Consider the following 21,864-nt stretch of genomic DNA (forward strand, 5'->3'; position numbering starts at 1 on the left):
TTATGTACGACTGCTTGATAATGCGGTGATTACAGTCGCAATTAGTGGCCATAATTTGCAATATTATGGCCTAGTCCATAATGATAAAGTAAAGCGGCCACCTGTCAATGTGACAGTCGTACTTAGGTGTCAATCCAAGGTCAATTCAAGTATTTTAGAAATACTTGACAAATGCTTGACCTCTGTTGTCAATGATATACACGGTGTCCATTTTTCGAGTGCCACTATGGATATCTTATTTATCTTAAGAGACAGAAAGTTGGTTAAATGGGGGCAAAGTTGCCAATTTTCGTGTCGAATAAGAATCTGAAAAGAACAATTCTGTTCAGATGAAAATCGAATTTCTACTTCTCTGACAACGCTGCAACCAGACAGATGGATCAAACTGTCAAACATTTGTTCACAACAAATGAACGTTTTCTTTTTACATAGCACTCTTCTCAAAAAATTAAAAATTGTATTTTTAGAAAACATGTGATACTGAACCACCATGTGTGATATATCGTAAAGAGAAAAAAAGACGTAATCTCAAAATGTGAAAATTCAAAATGGCGCCCATAAGAAAAACTAAAGTTGTCACGTGTTTCCCTGTCATCTTGACTGTTATTAAAAACAGGATGCCATATTTGAAATCTCCATTAAAAAGTGTCAGAATAATGTGTTAATTAGAAATGTCTACTACGATTAGATAATCATAAAAAAATTAAAAACGAAAATCAGAAATTTTCGTTTTTTTGCGATATCTTCAAAACTATTGGAGATATTTCAGATTCTTATTCGGCACGAAAATTGGCAACTTTGCCCTCACTTAACCAACTTTCTATCTCTTAAGATAAGTGAGATCCCCATAGTGGCACTCGAAGAATGGACACCGTGTATAGATTTTATCGTTTATTGAATTCCGTGAAATTTTCATTTTTAAGGGTTGTTGCAGTCGTACATAAAGCTTTGTATATATCGCGTCCATAAATAGGCTTTATGGGGACTCGCCTTGTTTATTTGTGCCTCGCTCGGCTAAATAAACGGCTCGTCCATAAAGACCCAGTTTATGTACTTGATATATAAATAGCTATTAAACGTTTTAAGATCTCGTTATAGTTTGTCTTTGTGATCAAATCACTATTAGATAAGTTTAAGAACAACTTAACGTAGTCGCGATAGTGGTTTTTATCTCGTTACGTAACAATTAACCTTCACTGTAATTGGTTAAAACATGAGTCAGTATCACAATGAAACATAAAACAACTGATGAATTTTGTAAGGTGGTAATTTATTTTTACAATAATTTTGTGCCGTTTTATATTTTTCCTGTGTGTGTTTATCTTCAAACACAGCGCCATCTACTACCTTCTTATAACGCATGCAGTATAGCACCCGAGCGAAGATGAGATCGATCCCTCATCTTCCAAATTGTGATCATTTGGGGTTAGGAATTCAACAAGGAACTCGACTAACACCTCAGACCTTTTACTAGGTAATCATAGAGATCTGTTCAATCCAAGTGAAATTTGGAATGAGGTCAAGATTTTAAATGAAACACTTTACAGTGCGTCTCCCGCTTTACCGTCTCAAAAATTTGGTTTTGAATTTGAATTTTATTCAACATAGGAAAATTTAGACATATACCGCTTTATAGCGAACGTGAACGAACGTATGTCTAGTACGACCGGATTGTACGAGGGTACTGAAGACTTGTAACCGTTAAATGAAGCTTTTCAAGCACCACGCCGCTTCCATAAATTACCAGTATAAGCCTAAACAACATACCAAAATAAAAATAGATACCTTACTTGGATGTGTGATTAACCTATTCGTAAAATCAGAAAAAACAATGAATATCAGGTTGCTAAGATTTTCCACTGGCATTTGTTTTTAATGAAACATCCTGTAAATTTTCCAACACATGTTCAATTAATTATTAACCGAGCGTTAAGCGGGGATGAATGGAGAAGCTATTTATTCCAAATTTCATTTTAGAAATATGAAATGCCTCGGTACAAAAGAGACAGAATTCCGTCATTACCACTAGTCATATAGGGCCGGTTCTGGACCAGTTCCAGGTAATTCGCCACCTGACCTTGGTAAGTAGTCAATGTTATTTTCAAAGGTCACGTGAAGGTGACCTTGACCTACTTCCCAATGTCACCTTGGCCTACTTCGCAAGGTCACCTTCATTTGACCTACTCCCCAAGGTCACCTTCACGTGACCTTTGAAATTAACATTGACTACTTACCAAGGTCAGGTGGCGAATTACCTTGAACTAGTCCAGAACCGACCCTATATGACTAGTACTACTACCTGTAATGAGTACACCCGATTGGTGTGACCTTGTAGTGTATGAAGACACTCCTCCCTTTCCGGATTCCACACTTTCACCATATAATCGTAAGCGCCGGACACGACCAGCTTGCCATCGTACTGCACGCACCGAACGGCAGCCAAATGACCGACTAACACATGCAAAAATTCGCCGGTCTCGATATCCCATACTCGTAGGGTGGCATCCCTCGATCCGCTCACGACTCTGAAACGCCAAATTAAATTTCTAAACAAAGAGACGCTTTAAAACAGACTTGTTCTTGTGCAAATGCATACAGCGCACTGTCGAAGTGTGCCCGTACAAAGTGTGAATGCAAACGCCGGTCTCCGAATCCCAAACTTTGAGGGTACGGTCGGTGCTTCCGCTAATTATAACGGTGCCGGCCATTTGCGACGACCAAACTCCGCCCGTGTGCCCCACTAACGTACGTAGGCACTGGAAATTACCGAGGTAAGCGTTCCGACGTCAAATATAAAATAAATACTAACCTTTCCCGTGGTGGCCGACCAGACCTTAAGCGTATTATCATCGGAGCCGCTGACGATTCGATTACCACAAAATTGAAGGCATGTAATTACGTGATCGTCGTGACCTTTTAACATTTTCGGTGGCCGTATCGGTTTGCTGCGCCAGTTCATTTCGATGGCGTGGTGTAGCATGAACGCCGCCTACAAACAGAATATTTGCAGTAGTAGTACTGTAACGGGTGGCCGCTTTGCATTTTTAAAATTTTCAAATTTCGGACCGCTTCATAGTAAACGTGAACGAAAGTATGTCGGGAGATGAGAGCGATGTTGCTAGTTCTAAAAATCGTCGCATCGGAGGGGGCTTTCGCGTATATGGAGGTCTACAAGAGGACGGCTTCGCTTGGTTCCGTTTTCGGTTTTTTTGGCGGGCGAAATGCAGATAGCGAACATTCGCGGTTAGATTTCAAAAACCCCAATTCGCACGGACAATTTTGTATCAAGGTCTTTTCTAGAACTCCATCGGCGCTTACCCACGCCTGTATAACATTTTTATGTTCCAGAAAAAACCAAAAAGTTCCGGAAATGCACTAGAAGACCCTGTAAACTCTAAGTCAGAGCGTCCAAAATCTTTGAAAAGTTTTACAAAGCCTTTAATGTTTCCGCTTACCTTCCACGGCGACGACGAATTACTGGGAGACCGAGGCGAGCCCTTACGTTTCGGAATCTCCTCGATGCCCACCTGCTTGCACTTCTCCTTCCACAAAAGATTGTCATCGGCGAGGAATCTCCAACTGCGACAAGTTTGAGCGGCACGTAATAGATCACAAGGTTCTAGAAGGCGTAAGACGGATAAAGCGAGTTCGCGCGGAAACAGCGATATGAAATCCCTTTGAAACTGCGGTTCGATCACCTGCATCATGTGACGTACCTGACTCGGATCGCAACGTAAGATCAGTCCGTCGATTGCCAGTATACGTTCGGCGTTCGACCACCTCTGCAAAACGCTTCGATTAGCCGGAAATTACCGAGTAAAGGGCGGCGTACCTGAAACTGCGTCAGCCAATCGGCCATTTCCGGCGGCGGATTATCCTTCGTCGGTATAAGCGCACGTGTTTTTAGTTTATCGATACAAAAATTCGTGGAATCGTCCGAAGACGAATTGGAAGTGTGTGCCTTTCGATTGTAAAACAAGGAACTCGACGTTTGGTTCTCCGGTAAGATTTTCTTACAGGGAAATCCATTATGTACATCCAGTTTTCGTTTTTTCTACAAGCGTAATTAGATTAACGAAAATTACAGCTACTGAAAGCAAATGAAGGTATAAAAACAGGATCAGAGAGAAGATTATAACGTTATCATTAGCTAGTCAGATACTGCTTTTAAACACTTAAGTTTCATCATCCAAACTACAGATGCCGCTAGTGCCAATTTTCGCGGGTTCTGCATACCCGGTAAAATTGGACAGTCGGGTACCTTTTTGGAAATACTCTTCTCTAATTAAAACCAAATACCTTAATATACTAATCCATCAATCAATTGGGCTCGTGTGTTAGAGAGAGAACGCATGATTTTTGCCCAAAAATGGCGGAAGTTACCAGATTCTAGTAACTTTAATGTTAGGGATTGTTCCAACTGTTCGGAGATATCTGTATATATTTTTATAAAACATGACAGTACTATGAAGTTAGGTTATAAAAAAATTACAGCTATTCAGACTTTATTTGTCAATTTTTTTAAGTTGGCAGCAAATTTGCCCAAAAATGGCGGATGATTGCGGTACTTTCTCAATGAATAAAGCGAAACATCGAAAAGAGCGACATCTACACGGCCCGGTGTTGAATGACGAAAAATTAAGGAGCAAGGTTATTTAATATCTAAGATATGTGATATAACTATACCTCAACATTATCAATTTAACCATAACAAGAACTAACACAAAGCACTAAAACCATCACTAAAGTTTAAACCAAGTATGACAGCTTACTGTTGACACTTCCTACCGCAACGTCGTGGCGCTGTAATTTGCGACCGGGTCAGTTTCCTGTATTAATATATTAAGGTATTTGCTAAAACCTCATTTAAGAGAATCAAGTTACCACGTTACGTATTTGTCATGCGCCCCCTACATTTTTTGTTTACAAAAATTGAAACATCGTCGCCATCTTGTAAACAAACGCTATAAAATGTTGTCTAGGCCTTCTAGTTTTATTGCAAAGGTCAAATCTCGTCCTTGGATGGAGCAGCGTCAGTACTAGTATACTGTGAGGACATAAAGTGCCCTCCCCCCCTTCCGCTTTGTAATTATTTACGTAGATGAGTCAAACATTAGGTTAAGTTTGTCACACGTACAGACGGAAATAGACTAGTACGATTTCTATTCAGGTGCAAATACCCTCGTATGTACGACTTATGGTGGTATGTACACCTCGACAGTGAAAGTGCCCTCCCCCTCTTCCGCCTTTAATTATTTACGTAGATGAGTCAAAAATTAGGTTAGGTTTGTTACACCTACACGCGGAAATAGACTAGTACAATTTCTATTGAGGTTTAATACAATGTTGATATTTTTTAAATGCAAAACACTCGTTAATTTTTTGCATTCTTGGTACTATCCTTATTGATGTATCACTATCTATTTTATTTATACAGGCCGATTCAAATTCGAGGGCCACTATGGGGACCTCGGGAACTGTGAGATAGGTAGTTTAAATTTGGCAAAGTTGCGTACTTTGATGCTTAACAAAATGCAGTTTTGAAACTTAAAAAATTCCGACTACTCTCGGTGATATCCGGAAAACACCGAAATTTTGCAAAATCCACCCATTTTGATTGACTGATATTGGCCGCTTTATTTACCATGGATAAAAAAAACAAAACAAAATCTCAATGAATCCATCACCTACTATTTAAAAACCGTAAAAAATAAGGTTTTTTTATTTTTAGTCCACGGATAAAATTTAATCCAAAACAATTGACAATAAGATATACGGGGTGATGTATTTAAAAAAATACCAATATTGGATCAAATCTCAATGGATCAACAATTTCTTTAACTACACCACTGGATTCTATATAAAATATCTAGAACAGGTAGTTTTTACCTTTTACCAAAGAGTAATTTATTAAGTATTCTTTGCTTTTACATGGGTAGTAAGATATCGAGGGCATCAGGTTATAGGGGCGGTTAACCATTCATTTCTGACTTAAATAAATAAAACATTATTGAAATTGTTCAGAAATTGTCAATGGTGATCCTCAAATTTCATTCGCTCTTTAACAAAATCTAGTAAATGTACTATACTGTATTCACTTTGAGATTGAGTGTGATTGGTTAAAACACAGGTCATTATTACGCAAAAAACAGTGGCGAATTTTGCAAGCTAGTAGTTTCTGTTGCCACCTAAACTGTTGAAGTGTCATTAACTGTTAATGTCAAAGATTCTGTTTGCAGTGCTGGATATTTATACTTTACAATAATTTGGTGCTGTTTTATATTTTTCCTGTGCGCTTATTTTCAAACACAGCGCCATCTACTACCTTCTTATAATGAATGCAGTATAGAAAACTTGTTAGCGGTTAAAACAATTGCCTGATACCATTTGTTTTACACGATTTTATTCAAAATGATTACTTGATCTTACTGTTCATAGCATAAAATAATTGTTTTATTACCTGTTTATTTACAATGATTAGTTTTGTTACCTTTTGTTTTAAAACAATTAACCTTAATGGCTTTTATTTAGAAGGATAGATGTCCAATGGATACTAAACCCTCATTATAAATGTCCTTTAAAATTACATTTAGTTATTAACATTTTACTGTATTGATTTTGTCTATTTGCCTAATAAAGTTCTTTATTATTATCACACTGGTCAATCCCAAGTATTTGCAAAAAGGAGCCCCGCGACATTCCTAATCTAAACATGCGCATAACCCGTTTTAAACGGTAAAATACAAACCCAAGACTTATTAGAGTACGTTTTGAGCGAGTCCACCCGAATATTATTATGCGTAATCGAGAAAGCCTCAAACGTATCCTCTCTATTAACCGGATCGTCCTATAAGTACCCAATTAGCAAAAAACGAAGGTAAACGGAAAGCGCTCAAACCTCGTCCGCTAACTCGGACTCGAACGGATGTTCCTCCATGTAGTCGGCGTCGAGGCAGTCCTCCCAACAGTCGACATTATCGTTACTGTTCTCGTCGCATTCGCCTAAACCTAACTCGTTAAGGAATGTGGCCTTCTCCTCTCTGTCCGCGACGTCCTCTTTAATTAAAAGCTGAGACGTACCTAAACAACATTTCGTTAAGGGGGCGAGAGGAAGCGCGTCTAAACGTACCCGGTATGTTATCACTACAGAGCGACTCCAAACAAATCGTTTCCGTGGGACTTGGACTGGTGCAGTCTTGTTTCGAAATGTCCGATTCTCTATTATAGCTATCGTTATCTAGGGGACATGATTCTGCCATTCTAGTTCGCTGCGCTCTGTAAAGATGCGGATTAATCTTAACGAAATGCACATGCAGAACATAACCAAAAACATTTAACGCCCCCTTCGCAGCCGAAGGGCGGACGGCGTGTTTCGGAAAAAATTGAAAGTCGCGAGGTGACTAGCTTTTCAAAATTGCAGGATCAAAATTATAAAAGTATAAAATAAAAACAAGACAAAACCTCAAGATTTAAATTTTGGGGAAATCCAGAGATTTGTAGCAGAAAAAGATACGAATGATTAGAGGATTTAAGGGAATGTTTAATTGGAAAAGGTAATTGATTTTACCTTTTTAAAAAATTATGTACACGGCCATCCTTCAACAATTCACTGTTTTCTTTGATACTTTTGACAACTGATAATGCGCATGAGCGGTGGACGTGTCTCATGTTCCCTTACGGTTTTGTAACTCACGTATCACAAAGCGATGTTCAACAGGGTATTTCGGAAAAATACGACCGTTACTGGAATAAGTCAGTGTAAGTTAATAAAGTAATAAAAACGTGACTAGTTATTTGTTCTTAAACTTATCTAAATAGTGATTCACAAAGAAACAAGACTTGTAATATGCTCAAAACATTTAAACCATTTAATTACATCAATCGTATTTATATAATTACAAATACATGAAAATTCTCTTAAAAATACTTGATTTGCAAATATATTACAATATCACTACCTCTATACACTATCCTTATCTCTATAACTAAAGAGTTTCAAAAATTGTACCGTAAAAGGCAAACAAAACAATAGAACTTTTCCTGAATTATTTACAAATCACTAAAACATATCACTCTTGAACATCACCTTCTTGTGCTTGAACGGTTGTCTTTTGAACCATACAGGACCGAGCTACAGATTCGAATAACCTGCAACGAACGAATTGAGGTCAGGAGGATGTGGCAAAACGTTTACTTACTTTTCGATTTCGGGCGCGCAATGTACAAATTCGTGATTCCAGAATTTATAGCTCGGATTTTTGATTAACTCGATGAACGTAATTAGCAGTCCCCAGGGATGGGGCCGATTTACGATTAGTCTCTCTAACAAAACTCTCGTTATCTGTTCCTGTATAGCCTCGGTGTTGGCTTCGGCAAATAAGTACAGTAACGTGCACGAAAAGTAATGGGTGTGACTGTTGGGGTAGCGTAATTGATTCGCGACCGCATTTAGGAAGAGATACCTTCCTTCCGTATCCAAATCGACGGTTAAGTTCTGGAAGATATCCATATGTGCACTGTGAGCGATCGTCGACATGTTTGGTGTCAAACTTTTGTTTCGTATGTAGCCAATCGCTTGAGTGCCGACATACATGACTAGCGCGTTCATTAACGGAATGTTGTAACGCATTCCCGGCTCATTCGAGACCTGCAAGTTACTTCTTAGTTCCGACAGGAACGTAACCGGTGCCCGTTGCTTCAAGTACGAGTCCAAATCTTTCTTGAACTGAAGCGGCGTTATTAGCGTGGCGAAATTTGTGATTACCCGAGGCGAGTACGTAATTTCCTGTAGAACGTCCACCTTCAGATTTGGCGTGAACGGATCCGGTAGCCGCATGTTGCGCGGGAACGCGGATAGAATCAAGTTTCGCATCTGTATGCAGTTCGGCGGAATAACGTCGCAAAATCCGTAGTGGTAGTCGCATAAAAATTCGGGAAAGTCGTGGAGTAGCACCAGTAGGACTCGGAGCGTTCCCTTGTACAGCATCGTAACCGGTTTCGCCAACTCTGCGTTTCTCAAAAACGGCGCGAGGTATTTGAATAAGTCGATTAAAAGCTGAGCGTACATGCTCCACCCCTTTTGCTGCGGAGTAATCGCCAACATTCTACCGATGAAGACCCGATGCGATATCAGTTCCAGCCAGGCGTAGCAGAAGCCGGCCGCCTTCGAGGGCCTTAAAATGTGCAGAGTATGGCAGTAAGCGGTCAAGACCTGATAGTTGATCGTCTCCAAAACTGGCTCGGGCGAGCACAATTCCAAGAAGAGCATTATGAAGATTCTGTGATAGGGCAGCTGCTGGAAATCGCCGGCGCGCTGCTCGTGATCTTGCAGCAGGCACCCGGCGACGATTCCCAAGACCTTGTTAAGCAAATGAATTTTCGTAGTCGCATTGCTCGCGTCCCCCGAGTGTTTCACCAGTAACGCGATCAGACGAACGAACGGATCCAAAGTGTGATAGCATTTCGTTCTCAGCACGGTCTGATTGCTCGCGCTTCCCTCGGTTACGTTCCTGTAAACCGCCTCGACGCACAACTGGGTCGAGAGTCGAAAGAAGCGCGTTATTAGGTCGTCGGTTTTTAATATTCCGTGCACGTTCATCTGGTGCACGAACATACTGAACGCCTTCGTCGAGTCGCGACCGGAAGGCTGAGAGTGATAGATTCCTATCCAGTCGCGAAGGAGGAAGTCGGTCTTTTCCATTAAACCGGGCGGATCCTCGTAGTTCAGAGAACGTACCTACAATTGTTAAGTATGACAATTTTAGAGTTCTAGAATGTTGATAAATTGAAACATATTCTCTAATCGTTATTATAATAATATACAGAGTGTTCCTAAAGATAATATGAATACAGAAGGGGTTAATTCTTTGATTTATTTCATGCATATACAGATCGTTCTTCGAATGCCTTGTCACCTACCTACAGGGTGTTACAGTTTCAAATTTTACAATTGAAACTTTTAATTTAGAAACATATGCAAACACAAGATACAATTTTCAAAGCCAACTCTTAAAACTAATAAAAACATGATGTCATCCAGGCCTACTAGACGATTTTAAAAATTATTTTACATTTAGCTAAAAAAATTGCACATAGGACACAAGTACAAATTTTGCACGTGCAAATAAAGCACATTTTTTAAACAGACGTTTTTAAGCGCTAATTGAATTAACGTGGGAAACACCGACGGCTTCCCGCTTAGTGCTCGAAAAACTTTGGACCACGCCACTGACGCCCTTGGGATCCAAAACCGAATGCTCCTAGTTCGCGCTCCGTGGTTTGACGTGGAGGAAGCGCGGATGACGTTTCGTAGGTACTTTTCCGCCAATTATTCCAAAACGTTCCATCGCGGGGACGCGTTATTTGGAATTTTTCATAAAATCGTGCCAGGGGAGCGGGGGAGTCGAAATTTTCTACTCCTGAACTTGGTCGAAATTTCTGTGGGGATTTTCCACTCCTGAACTTTTTTTTGGTGCGCCACTGGTAGATGGTGAAACAAGAATTTAATTTTCTGGTTTGTTTTGAAACTTTTCGGTCTTGTGCAATTTTTTCGTCCCATATTTTCTCGTAAAATGAGGAGTTTTGGAGATATCGGCGGAAAACCGCTTCTGACGGCCATCTTGGCAAGATGGCGGCCCCGGCGGCAGGTTACGAATTGTGCATTTTATGAAATTAGTTCTACACACTCAAGCATACACAATTTTAGTACTTCCCCAGTTATTTCCAGGTAAAAATCCTCAATGACTGGCCTATTAGCAAAACCTCTAAAAATCGAAGTAAACTTTTTACGGCACAAACGAAGCACTAACCAATCCATCTAGTCTTGACATTTGTACCGTCAATGTTCTGCTAACTTCACGGACCCCGGTAGAACTATAACACCCTGTAGATCGAAGCGTTTGTGGACCTATGTTTATATGAACTTTTAGTCATAAAATACCAAAGAATTAGCCCCTTCCACATTTACATCATATTTAGGAACACCCTGTAAGTTATACACTGTGTCCATTTTTCGAGTGCCACTGTTGGGATCTCACTTATCTTAAGAGATAGAACGTTGGTTAAATGGGGGCAAAGTTGCCAATTTTCGTGCCGAATAAGAATCTGAAAAGAACTTTGAAATACATACATATCTCCAATAGTTTTGAAGATATTGCAAAAAAACGAAAATTTCTGATTTTCGTTTTTAATTTTTTTATGATAAACTAATCGTAGTAGACATTTCTAATTAACACATTATTCGGACACTTTTTAATGGAGATTTCAAATATGGCATCCTGTTTTTAATAACTTTCAAGATGACGGAGAAACACGTGGAAACTTTAGTCTTTCTTATGGGCGCCATTTTGAATTTTCACATGGTGGTTTAGTATCACATTTTTCCTAAATATACAATTTTTAATTTTTTTAGAAGAGTGCTTTGGAAAAACAAAACGTTCATTTGTTGTGAACAAATGACGAAGTTCAACAAGGTCGTTTTGTAAATTTCATTTTTCATTGTTCCCCACAAAAAATATTCCAAGGGAGACAGGTCAGGTGACCGCGTCGGCCAGCGTACGTCGCCATTATTAGCAATAACATGATTGGGGAACAACTCCGATAAGCATTCCCCAACCTTCCTAGCATTATGGGGCGGTGCGCCATCTTGCTGGAACCATATCGAGTTCAAACGATGAAGAGGAACGTTATTGTCAATAAAATCGGTTAGAAATGTCCTCAGGAAATGGAGGTACCGATCAGTATTTAGAGAGTCTCCTAAGGACCAATTATTGTATCGCCCAATAAACCGACCCATACGTTAACGCTAAAACGTATTTGTGGTCGTCGTTCTTGAAATTGATGAGAATTTTCAATTGACCAGTAATGTTCATTGTCAAATTTCAAAATTTTTACCGCTTGCAAAATTGCCTGCTCCTATTCATTGGGTCTATCACCACATTACTGTCTACATCTTTTAAAAGAACCATATTCGCCCAAGTTTTTATGCAGTAAATAAAAATACCTCAAACTAGATTGTTGCCGCTCTGGATAACGCTGGAAGTATGTTGCAGCAGCCATGTGGGCATTTCGATGAGAAGTGTAGTAAATTTGGATCATATCTGTTTGATCTGCACTTGAAAAAGGCATTTTTGCATACAACTAGCATAAACCTAAATGGCCCTACATGAAATAAGTCAACCTTTTGTTCACAACAAAAGAACGTTTTCTTTTTCCAAAGCACTCTTCTCAAATAATTAAAAACTGTATTTTTAGGAAAAATGTGATACTGAACCACCATGTGTGATATATCGTTGTAAAGAGAAAAAAAGACGTTATCTCAAAATTTGAAAATTCAAAATGGCGCCCATAAGAAAAACTAAAGTTGCCACGTGTTTCTCCGTCATCTTGAAAGTTATTAAAAACAGGATGCCATATTTGAAATCTCCATTAAAAAGTGTCCGAATAATGTGTTAATAATTAGAAATGTCTACTACGATTAAATTATCATAAAAAAATTAAAAACGAAAATTTCTTTTTTTGCGATATTTTAAAAAGTATTGAAGATACTTCAAATTTCTTTTCAGATTCTTATTCGCCACGAAAATTGGCAACTTTGCCCCCATTTAACCAACTTTCTATCTCTTAAGATAAGTGAGATCCCCATAGTGGCACTAGAAAAATGGACACAGTGTATATTTTTCAATTTTTAAAATGGCATGTTTTTACTGTCGGCCATTTTTATTGATAGATGTCAGCTGCGTTAGTTACCATAGATACAATAACCAAAACAAATTCTCCATGAATCCACGGCTTACTACTTTAAACTGTAAAAATAAACTTTTTGGTTCGTGGCTTAAATTAAAAAGAAATGTCGTGATACATCAACGTAATCAGGAGAAAGAATGTAAAAAATTGACGTTCAGATATACAGGGTGTTGCATTTAAAAAATACCAAAATTGTGACTATGCCACTGGATTCTATGTAAAAATATCTAAATCTTTTTTCTGTTGTACATCTTTTCGTTTTCATCCTGTATCGCAACGAACGCACCTAGCTACATCGATTCTGTTTGTGGTATTAATACAAGGTCGCAAAACAAACAGCCGAGTTGCACTGCAGTCTCAACCAAAATAGGAAGCGCGGTGTACATTTTAAAGCTCAAGTTTAAGCAATCAAATGAATGAGCGGCAGCTAAACAAAATCATTTATTGCGAATCTTTACAAAGTAAGGGGTAATGTTGAGGTATCTCCAACATCCGCGACGTAATTCGTCTCGGATAGTGACTCGGCGTTATCAAATATTGTGGGCGTGATTGATACCAGGTTAAAATCCGTGGTCAATCTGTATAAAAGCTGTTTAAAAGCGTGCGGGAACGCAAGAGTTATCGCGCACGTTGAGCCAAAATGGAGATATCAAAGCATCCTGCAACCTTTGCGATCGTTGAAACTGGACAAAACCTTGTTTGCTTGAAAGACACCCCTCAAACGCTTATAGCCATCTGGCGAGTTTTTTAAAAAGACTTTAAAGATTCTCGAGAAATGACAAAGTGACTCTGGGCAATGTCTCTAAAACAAAAACGCTCAGAAAAGGGCCTAGGAAGCTGTGGAAACAACAGAAACAGTTCTGCAAAGGGGCAAGGCTCTTGAACACCAGCGCGCAAGGGAGCGCTCTGGAAGCGTTCGATATCTCAGGTCCCTAAATGCACTGGAAGACTTTCTTAAAAATAGCCTACAAAAAGACTGAAAGACAAAGGGTGTCGAAGTTCGTTCCTCCACCTTTCCTATACCGTGTACAGGGTGGCCAAATAAGAATGCGAGGTACTGTATCTGGGAACCTGTCCATCGTAGAGGCTTGCGGTAAAAAAAGTTATTACTAAAACGGCCACGAGAAAAACCTGGAAAATATTTTTAAGTTTCTGAAATGGCAGGGGGCGTAACTGCAATCTGGAATCTAAAAAAGTGATATTTCTGTGAATTCCGCTACATTAACCTAACAAAAAATATTTTTAAGTTTCTGAAATGGCCGCTAGAGGGCGTAACTGCAATCTGAAATCTAAAAAAGTGACGTTTCTGTGAATTCCGCTACATTAACCTAACAAAAAATTTCCGATCTTTGAAGACGACGATAATCTGAACCTTTTTTGTTTGACAATTTTTCCTGTATCTCTAAAAATGAAGTGGTGGGGGGTATACAAAGGTTTCCGTAAAGAACACCCTATATCTTCGAAACGGCAGAGCCGATTTTAACAAACTTGGGTTAATTGAAAAGATTCTTCGGCTACAAATATTATAATATTTGAAGTTTTTTGTTAGTTTCACATATCGCCGCTTGAGAGCTTTTTTTCGACATTCCGACAGAAATGGTTAATTTTCTCAAAAAAAATTTCTCCACTGATTTGAAACTGTCTTTCAAATTCAAACAAAAAAGTCTGCCGCCGCCCATGTTCCGCGACTGTAACCTGGAAGAAAGAGGGGGACAGGGTGTTCAATTTATTGAGTGATTTTTAATTTCAATGATCATCAAAGGGCAACTCTCTGTAAAAGCTCAACGTGGCACGCAACCGAACAATCTCCTACCTGTAAGATGCCATTGTGAATGTGTATCGAAGGACCGTGGGGCGCACGATCCCCGAAAAACGTCGTCTGATCGTGGTGCTGCCGTAGCAATTCAATGACGTTCGCCAATCCCTCGGGCGGCTGTCTGGTGTGCGTGGCAAGTTTGACTAGCATTTCGATTGTGTTCGGCAGATCATTCTCGGTAACGTTCTGGTTCGTACGCTCCTCGATGAGAAATAAAGGAATTAACTGGGTGGCGAAGTTGACGGCGACGTAATTGAGGCCGTTGTCCATCAGTTGGGTGAGCGCGACGTCGTACTGGGGCAGATTGACCAAGCCGGCGCGAATGAGGGTATCGACGGCGTCCAAGTTGTAGCGCAGATCGTCGCGGCATTCGGTAAGGAAGCGGGTAACCTGCTTGTTCGTCCATTGCTGGCCAAAAGCTCGAGGATCTTGCATTGTCTTTAACACGCGTACGTAAATCTCCTTGTATCGGTGTAGGACATGATCGGGATCGTTCGCTACCGACATTAAACCATCTTGTAAGCCCTCCACACACTAAAAGCAAGATTTTGATTTTCGGAAACTAAGCACCCCTCTCCACTTACTTTTTGGGTGAGAGTCATCGCCGATAGAATCATATCTCGATTGCGCATGGCGTGCATTAGACAGTCTCGCAGTATGTGCATGTTATTATTCATTATGCTAAAGCTGGGCTGATTGCCGGTGGCCTGAATGAACTGCTCCACTTCGCCTAGCAGCTTATCGTACACCGTACTCGTTTCGTCGGACGGAATGATCGACTGAGATGTCTGGAACACATTGGTCGGACCTTGCGGCTCCAAATTGACCGTCGGTTTGTGAATGAAAGGCGCCGTGTCTCTATCGGATAGGGGCAGAAACCCCGGTATGTTGTGCGCGAACTCCTCGTACACGGCCAACTGTTGGGGCGTTACGCCTCCGACTCGCAGCCGAATCGCTTCGGGCATTCGGTCGGCTTGATAAGTTAACGCCATCGAATCGCAGTAGCGCCTAAAATGTAATGGCACAATTATCATCTAAGCCACAAGTGTTCCCCCCCCCCCCCCACACAATTCTAAAGTCGACCCGCGTTAAGCACTAGCAGAATGTAGCAAATTCAAATATACCCAACGGCGGCGTTACTAGTACAAATTCTATTTTTCGATTTCGATTTTTGCCCAAAAATGGCGGATGATTGCGGTACTTTCTATATCTAGGGACTTTAGGGAAAATTAAAGTCTTTATATCTAGTGACTGTAGGGAAAATTAAAGTCACTAAATATAGAAAGTACCGCAATCCATTGGGCTCGTGTGTTAGAGAGAGAGAACGCATGATTTTTGCCCCAAAATGGCGGAAGTTACCAGATTCTAGTAACTTTAATGTTAGGGATTGCTCCACCTGTTTGGAGATATCTGTATATATTTTTATAAAACATGACAATACTATGAAGTTAGGTTATAAAAAAATTACAGCTATTCAGATTTTATTTGTCAATTTTTTTAAGTTGACAGCAAATTTGCCCAAAAATGGCGGATGATTGCGGTACTTTCTATATCTAGGGACTTTAGGGAAAATTAAAGTCACTAAATATAGAAAGTACCGCAATCCATTGGGCTCGTGTGTTAGAGAGAGAGAACGCATGATTTTTGCCCCAAAATGGCGGAAGTCGGAAATTACCAGATTCTAGTAACTTTAATGTTAGGGATTGTTCCACCTGTTTGGAGATATCTGTATATATTTTTATAAAACATGACAGTACTATGAAGTTAGGTTATAAAAAATGACAGCTGTTCAGATTTTATTTGTCAATTTTTTTAAGTTGGCAGCAAATTTGCCCAAAAATGGCGGATGATTGCGGTACTTTCTATATCTAGTGACTTTAGGGAAAATTAAAGTCTTTATATCTAGTGACTTTAGGGAAAATTAAAGTCACTAAATATAGAAAGTACCGCAATCCATTGGGCTCGTGTGTTAGAGAGAGAACATATGATTTTTGCCCCAAAAAAGGGGGAAGTTACCAGATTCTAGTAACTTTAATGTTAGGGATTGTTCCACCTGTTTAGAGATATCTGTATATATTTTTATAAAACATGACAGTACTATGAAGTTAGGTTATAAAAAATGACAGCTGTTCAGATTTTATTTGTCAATTTTTTAAGTTGGCAGCAAATTTGCCCAAAAATGGCGGATGATTGCGGTACTTTCTATATCTAGTAACTTTAGGGAAAATTTTCATTCAGCGCCCCCTGTTATGTAGGACAGATCACTAAATTGCGTAGCTGAATTAGCGCGTTTATGAACCACTCAAAGCCGCTTTACGAATTCATTTATAATGTCTGACCTTGAACTGATAAGATGTTAGGAGACTAGTTTCAGCTCTCGGTGTGAATGTTGGGCTCCGTTACATAACAGTCTTAGTACATAATTTCATTTCCATGAAAGATGATGATTAAGAGGGAAATGGAATTCCCAATTGTGGTGTTGTCGTACAGGTTGGAAACCGAGTCAAAACTATTGTAATGTAAAATTGTATGATGCAAATTGGAAAAGAAGTGAGAGAGGTTTTCAATAGCTCTTTTCCCTTCCTTGTAATCATAGACGTCCCTAGAGCTACTCTCGTTTTTTTTTTAAATTAAATTTCAAACTCTGTTTCTTGGGTTTTATTTATGATGGCACAACCGAGCAAATCGTTTCACTACAACGTAGACCACCAGACCGGTTTGTTACTTGACATTTCGATTTTTGGTTTCGAGTGACAGAGTTGTTTCTCGGCTGGCTTAGTTTTAAAACTGTCAAATTTAGAAAAGATAAAATTTGGCATGGAATGAAATAAAAAATCGCATTAAATTCTCAAGCGGAGAAAGTGGAAATTAATCAAACTTACCTTCCCTCCTGGCGCGCGATCTTCCTAACCTCGTAATCGTTCATCAGGCGCTTGTCAATTTCGGGTATGGCCTTCTCGATCGCGGTCTTCTGTATAAACGCGCACGCGAGCTCCATGTTATCTTGCGCGACCACGCTCGCCGCCTGCTCGATCATCTCCTTTTGCTGTATGGTCGCGCCGACGATCGCGTTCTGAAGCGCGTTCTTCATGTGAGTATTAATCGAGCCCAACAGCTGATCTCGACACGTGATCATCACCATTCCGGCGGTCAGGTATCGGACCAAGTAGTGGGCGGCGTTTCGAAGTCGATTTTCGTCGCCGTCCAAGGCGTAATCCTTCCGAATTAGTTGCTCGCACGTCGTCAGCGCGATTTTTACCGCCCTATCCACGACCGGATTGATCCACTCTTGCACGGCGCGTTCGACCGCGCTTCGAACTAGGCTCTTCAACGGAGGCTGATTTTGAAATATCAAAATGGCGGGCGAAACGGTAAGATGCGCGTGAAGCGCCGCGTTACCGGCCAATTGTATGTCGAGATAACTGAACCTCGGTTCCGGCGGGGCGACAAGCGACGACGTCGGCGTCGAGCTGCTATTCTGTGTGAGCGGCGGCGACGAGGATCCCTGCGTCGAAACGGAAACCAGCTCCGAATCGGTGTTCGATACGATACTCGGTTGCGAAGAGCTCAGGATCGATTCGGTATTTTTCGACTGTTGCGACAACTGATATTCTATCTTTCGCAATCTTTCGGTGTCCTTTAAGTAAATGGCCGGCTTTAGTTGCGCGAAATCAATCTCCAGAGTTTTACACAGGACCTCGATCTCAAATTTGAGATTCAATTTTAAATCGGGCTCCTGATGCAATTCCGCCAGAACGTTCATGATTCCCATCGTCCAGGGATTCGGCGGTTTAAATACTTTACTTTTCGCGCACGACTCCAGAATTTTCGCGACGAACGGAACGACGTACAGCAATTCCTGGCTTCCCTTATGATAGGCTTCTATGATCAACGCTTTTATGTCGATATCGATTTGCAGAATCGGTTTGTTACGTCCCAAAGTTAACATTCCCAGCCAATGGCCGAGATTTTTTAAGAGGGATCGATCGGAAAAATTCGCAATTCCCTTGTCGGATTTGAGGAGGACCTTTATATTACGAAAGGTCTCCCGGGTGACCATTCTGAATACGTCGCCGACTTTCAGGGTGTCTAAAAAATTCGAGTACAAAGCGTGGAAGTTTAGTTCGATGGAAGCACGTTTCAAAACCAGGTACTGAGATATCCAAGGCCAATATTCGTCCGAGACTAATTCGCGCAGCTCGTCGCACTTCGATTGCAAATTTAATTGGCTAAGATTGTTGAAGATGAAGAAGGTTTTTTCTTGGAGACTTTCCGGGGGGGAAATCACCTTTTCTTCTTTTTCCGTAGCTACCAGCAAAGTGTCGATGTTTGTCGCGTTGGCGATCGACGGTCGACTACTAATTGTGCTCGACTTGCTGGTCGTGGACGAACTGTTTTTATACGAGGGCCCCAAAATCGAGGACAAATTCGGCGGCAAAACCGTACCCTGCGGTTTATTTGGCGGCTCGAGACTCTGCAATCCGTACTCGATGTAATCGATGAGATGCGGCGGAAATTCGTTAAAGTGCGGTATGGCCCGCACGTGTTCGCAATATTTGTGATAGTCTTTCAGTCGCGACTTGAACCGATCTAGCGCCGCGACGCCAAAGTGGTACATCTTCGAGCCCTCCTGCTTCCTCAGCGCGTCCAAAACGCAACGCAGCGCGAGTCCCAGCGCCATGTAGTTCGATACGAGACCGCGTTCGATTATTCCGCCGAAAAGTTGGGCCGTTATGTGGAGCTCCTTGTCCGGGTATTGCGGAAAGAAACGGTACTCTTCGAATAGGTTTCGCAGCATGCAATTAAAAACCTGAAATTGTGGAAAAACAAAACACAAATGTAAATTTTATTCGTTTATTTTATTTTATTTTTATTTATTGTCCCTCTTGTTCTAGACCCTCATAAGAAAGTGAGTGGCGAACACGGGGACATCCTCTGCCCTTCACCAGTAAAAATTTCAAAAACGCATATCCGTGACAAGCACAGAACTATACTTATACTGGAACGCGCCATAGAGACATACCGCGCCGAGAGAGACATCGCGCAAGGTCATTTTTGTCACTAAATACCCAGAACAAAAAACTTAGAATGAAACGTAAATGGGAACAACGAGGGGGTAACATCTTCTCAAATTTTGTGACAGTATTGCGACAATCCCCATGATTTCCCTACGATTGCTGCGATTGCGACCACAATCCTGCGATTGCGATGCGGTTGTCGATTTTAGAGGATTGCATGTGATTATGAATGATTGCAGACGATTGTAAATGATTGCAGGTGATTGTGGGTGACTGACAAAGATTTCTGGTAGCTGCTCAAGTTGCTATACACGGGCATTACGTAAGCAAGAAACATATTCATTTATGTTGGCTATTAGGGAATTCTTAGTTGGTAACAGGTACTTTTAAACACACAAATAAGAAATTAAAAAGGTAATCGTAAACCTCGTCGTAAACGATTTATAAAAAGCGAATTACCCGGCGTATTACAATTGCATTCATTTCCCATACTGTAAGATGCAAGCAAGCAAACTTAAACTTAAAATTTCGTAAAAATCCGGCTACAAATAAGAAAGTTAGCGTTGTACATGTGCAATCCATTTTTGACTTGCTGCTTCAATTTCAGTTTATAAAAAGAACCCTACCCTAAAATTTCAGGGTATTTCTGGGCATGCGCAAAAGAAATTATTTGATTTGGCATTAGTTTCATCTTTATTCGAGATGCCTACATACAAAATTTGATTTAAATAACTTAACAAATAAAAAAAATCCGATTGCGCATGAGCCCAACATATTGTTTGACTAGTTTCACTTCAGTCGAGTCGCCATCTACATCTACAGCCTACATAAAAAGTTTCATTTAAGTATTTAACAAATAAAAAATGGATTGCACAAATACAAAAGCTATCGTGCACACGGACGGACAAACAGACAGACAGATATACTGACAGACAGCAATACAATACAATCTCAAAAAAATGGGTTTTTTACCATAACTTTTTTCGCAAGCGACACAGAAAAAATTCCTTCCTTGGTGCAAACCTTGACAGCATAACGAACCAATAGCGAAAAAAGTAGAAAAACTAGGGACGGACGGGCAAAGTTGCCACAATAGTAAATTTTTTTATTTTTGTGGAAATGTGCTAAAAAGAAGAGTATTTCAATGGAACAAGTTCTATACAATCCGATAAATCTAATAGGGGATGGCCCACTCAAAAAACACATACCGAAAGACAAACTAAGTGACATGTGCTCTTTTTGGGCCAATGTTAAAAAATGGCACAATCAAAATTTGAAAACATTGGCTCGCTTACAGAGATACAAGGGAAAATCAAAAATTGTCAATATCAGAGTGAAAAGAGACACGAAAAAATGTTTATTACAAAATTACTTGCTGGGTAATCTATCGTTTTCAAAATAGGTTACATATACGATGTCTGCAAAAAAGTTACTGGACTTAACCTCATTTTTTAAATAGAACACCCTGTATGTTTTAATCTAAAAAGATAGCGTATTAACATTTTCTTTTTTATATAACGCAATCGCAATAGATAGGGAAAACAAAAAATTCAAAATTATTAAAAAAGAATTAAAACATTTAAGAAAGGTTCAAATATTAAAAAACAACAAAAAATTAAGCATTTTGAAATTTTTTGAAAAATCTAATATTGCACTTTTTAAATTTCTTTAGCGTTATATTTCTAGAAAGTGAATTTAATATGCTCTTTTTCGAATGAAATTTACAGAGCATCCCACTAAAAAAAATGACGTTAGGTCTCGGGTTAGGTTCTATAACTTTTTTACCTGATCCCGTACACTTATTTTAAAACGGCACATTATTCAACAGTCTTATAAAGAAACTTGTAAGAAAAATCTTTCTATGTCTCCTTTAATAAATATAGGTTCATTCTGAGATTTACAATTTTTTGAATTTCCTACGTCCATTTTTAAATTGAAACATTTTAATAAAAAAGTAACATATTAAGAATCTATTTTCCAAAATATAACACTACAAAAATTCCATATTGATTTCAAATAGATTCAAAAGATTTAAAAAACCGAAAGATTCAAAATTTTTTGAAATTTTGTTGTATTTATCAAATCGTTTGACCTTTTTTTAATCTTTTTTTAGCCCTTTTTGAATCATCCTTAGTGTATTATATTTTTTAAAAGTTAATATGCTATATTTGTAGACTATTAAGCGGCAGAGGAAAGCTATATAAGCTTTATAAGGAAGTTGATGGTGTCCGTCTGTCCGTCCGTGAACACCATAACTGCCAAACGCCAAACTTTGCACAGTTAACA

The 21,864-nt window shown here is 39.7% G+C and overlaps 2 protein-coding genes across 2 annotated transcripts; both read right to left on the reverse strand.

The window, feature by feature from the left end:
* Positions 1–2,234: 2,234 nt before the first annotated feature.
* On the reverse strand, positions 2,235–7,645 carry LOC116181383 (F-box/WD repeat-containing protein 7-like). The gene is made up of 9 exons (XM_031501734.1): positions 7,568–7,645; positions 7,130–7,275; positions 6,899–7,080; positions 6,749–6,847; positions 3,833–4,054; positions 3,456–3,782; positions 2,810–2,989; positions 2,575–2,756; positions 2,235–2,525 (listed from the first exon to the last, which is right to left on the reverse strand). The coding sequence occupies exons 2-9, from the start codon at positions 7,257–7,259 to the stop codon at positions 2,279–2,281; spliced, it is 1,569 nt and encodes a 522-aa protein (XP_031357594.1). The 5' UTR covers positions 7,260–7,275; positions 7,568–7,645; the 3' UTR covers positions 2,235–2,278.
* A 197-nt stretch (positions 7,646–7,842) lies between these two features.
* LOC116180220 (CCR4-NOT transcription complex subunit 1) lies at positions 7,843–19,370 on the reverse strand (the record flags this gene model as incomplete). Its single annotated transcript, XM_031500104.1, is given in 5 exon segments — positions 7,843–8,148; positions 8,199–9,736; positions 14,558–15,094; positions 15,145–15,568; positions 17,443–19,370. Coding segments are annotated over 5 exon segments (4,506 nt in total), but the record flags the coding sequence as incomplete, so codon positions are not given.
* Positions 19,371–21,864: the final 2,494 nt, after the last annotated feature.

This window comes from Photinus pyralis, unplaced genomic scaffold (assembly GCF_008802855.1).
Source record: "Photinus pyralis isolate 1611_PpyrPB1 unplaced genomic scaffold, Ppyr1.3 Ppyr1.4_LG9, whole genome shotgun sequence".
Classification (NCBI taxonomy): Eukaryota; Metazoa; Arthropoda; class Insecta; order Coleoptera; family Lampyridae; genus Photinus; species Photinus pyralis.

What these genes read in the sequence shown, in the direction of transcription:
- LOC116181383 (XM_031501734.1), bottom strand. Translation starts at nt 7,259, where the DNA reads ATGGCAGAATCATGTCCCCTAGATAACGATAGCTATAATAGAGAATCG. An exon ending in CGTACTCTAATAAGTCTTGG is followed by an intron (nt 4,055 to 6,748) that starts GTTTGTATTTTA and finishes TTACGCTTGTAG; the next exon opens with AAAAAACGAAAACTGGATGT. An exon ending in ATGCATTTGCACAAGAACAA is followed by an intron (nt 2,526 to 2,574) that starts GTCTGTTTTAAA and finishes TTGGCGTTTCAG; the next exon opens with AGTCGTGAGCGGATCGAGGG.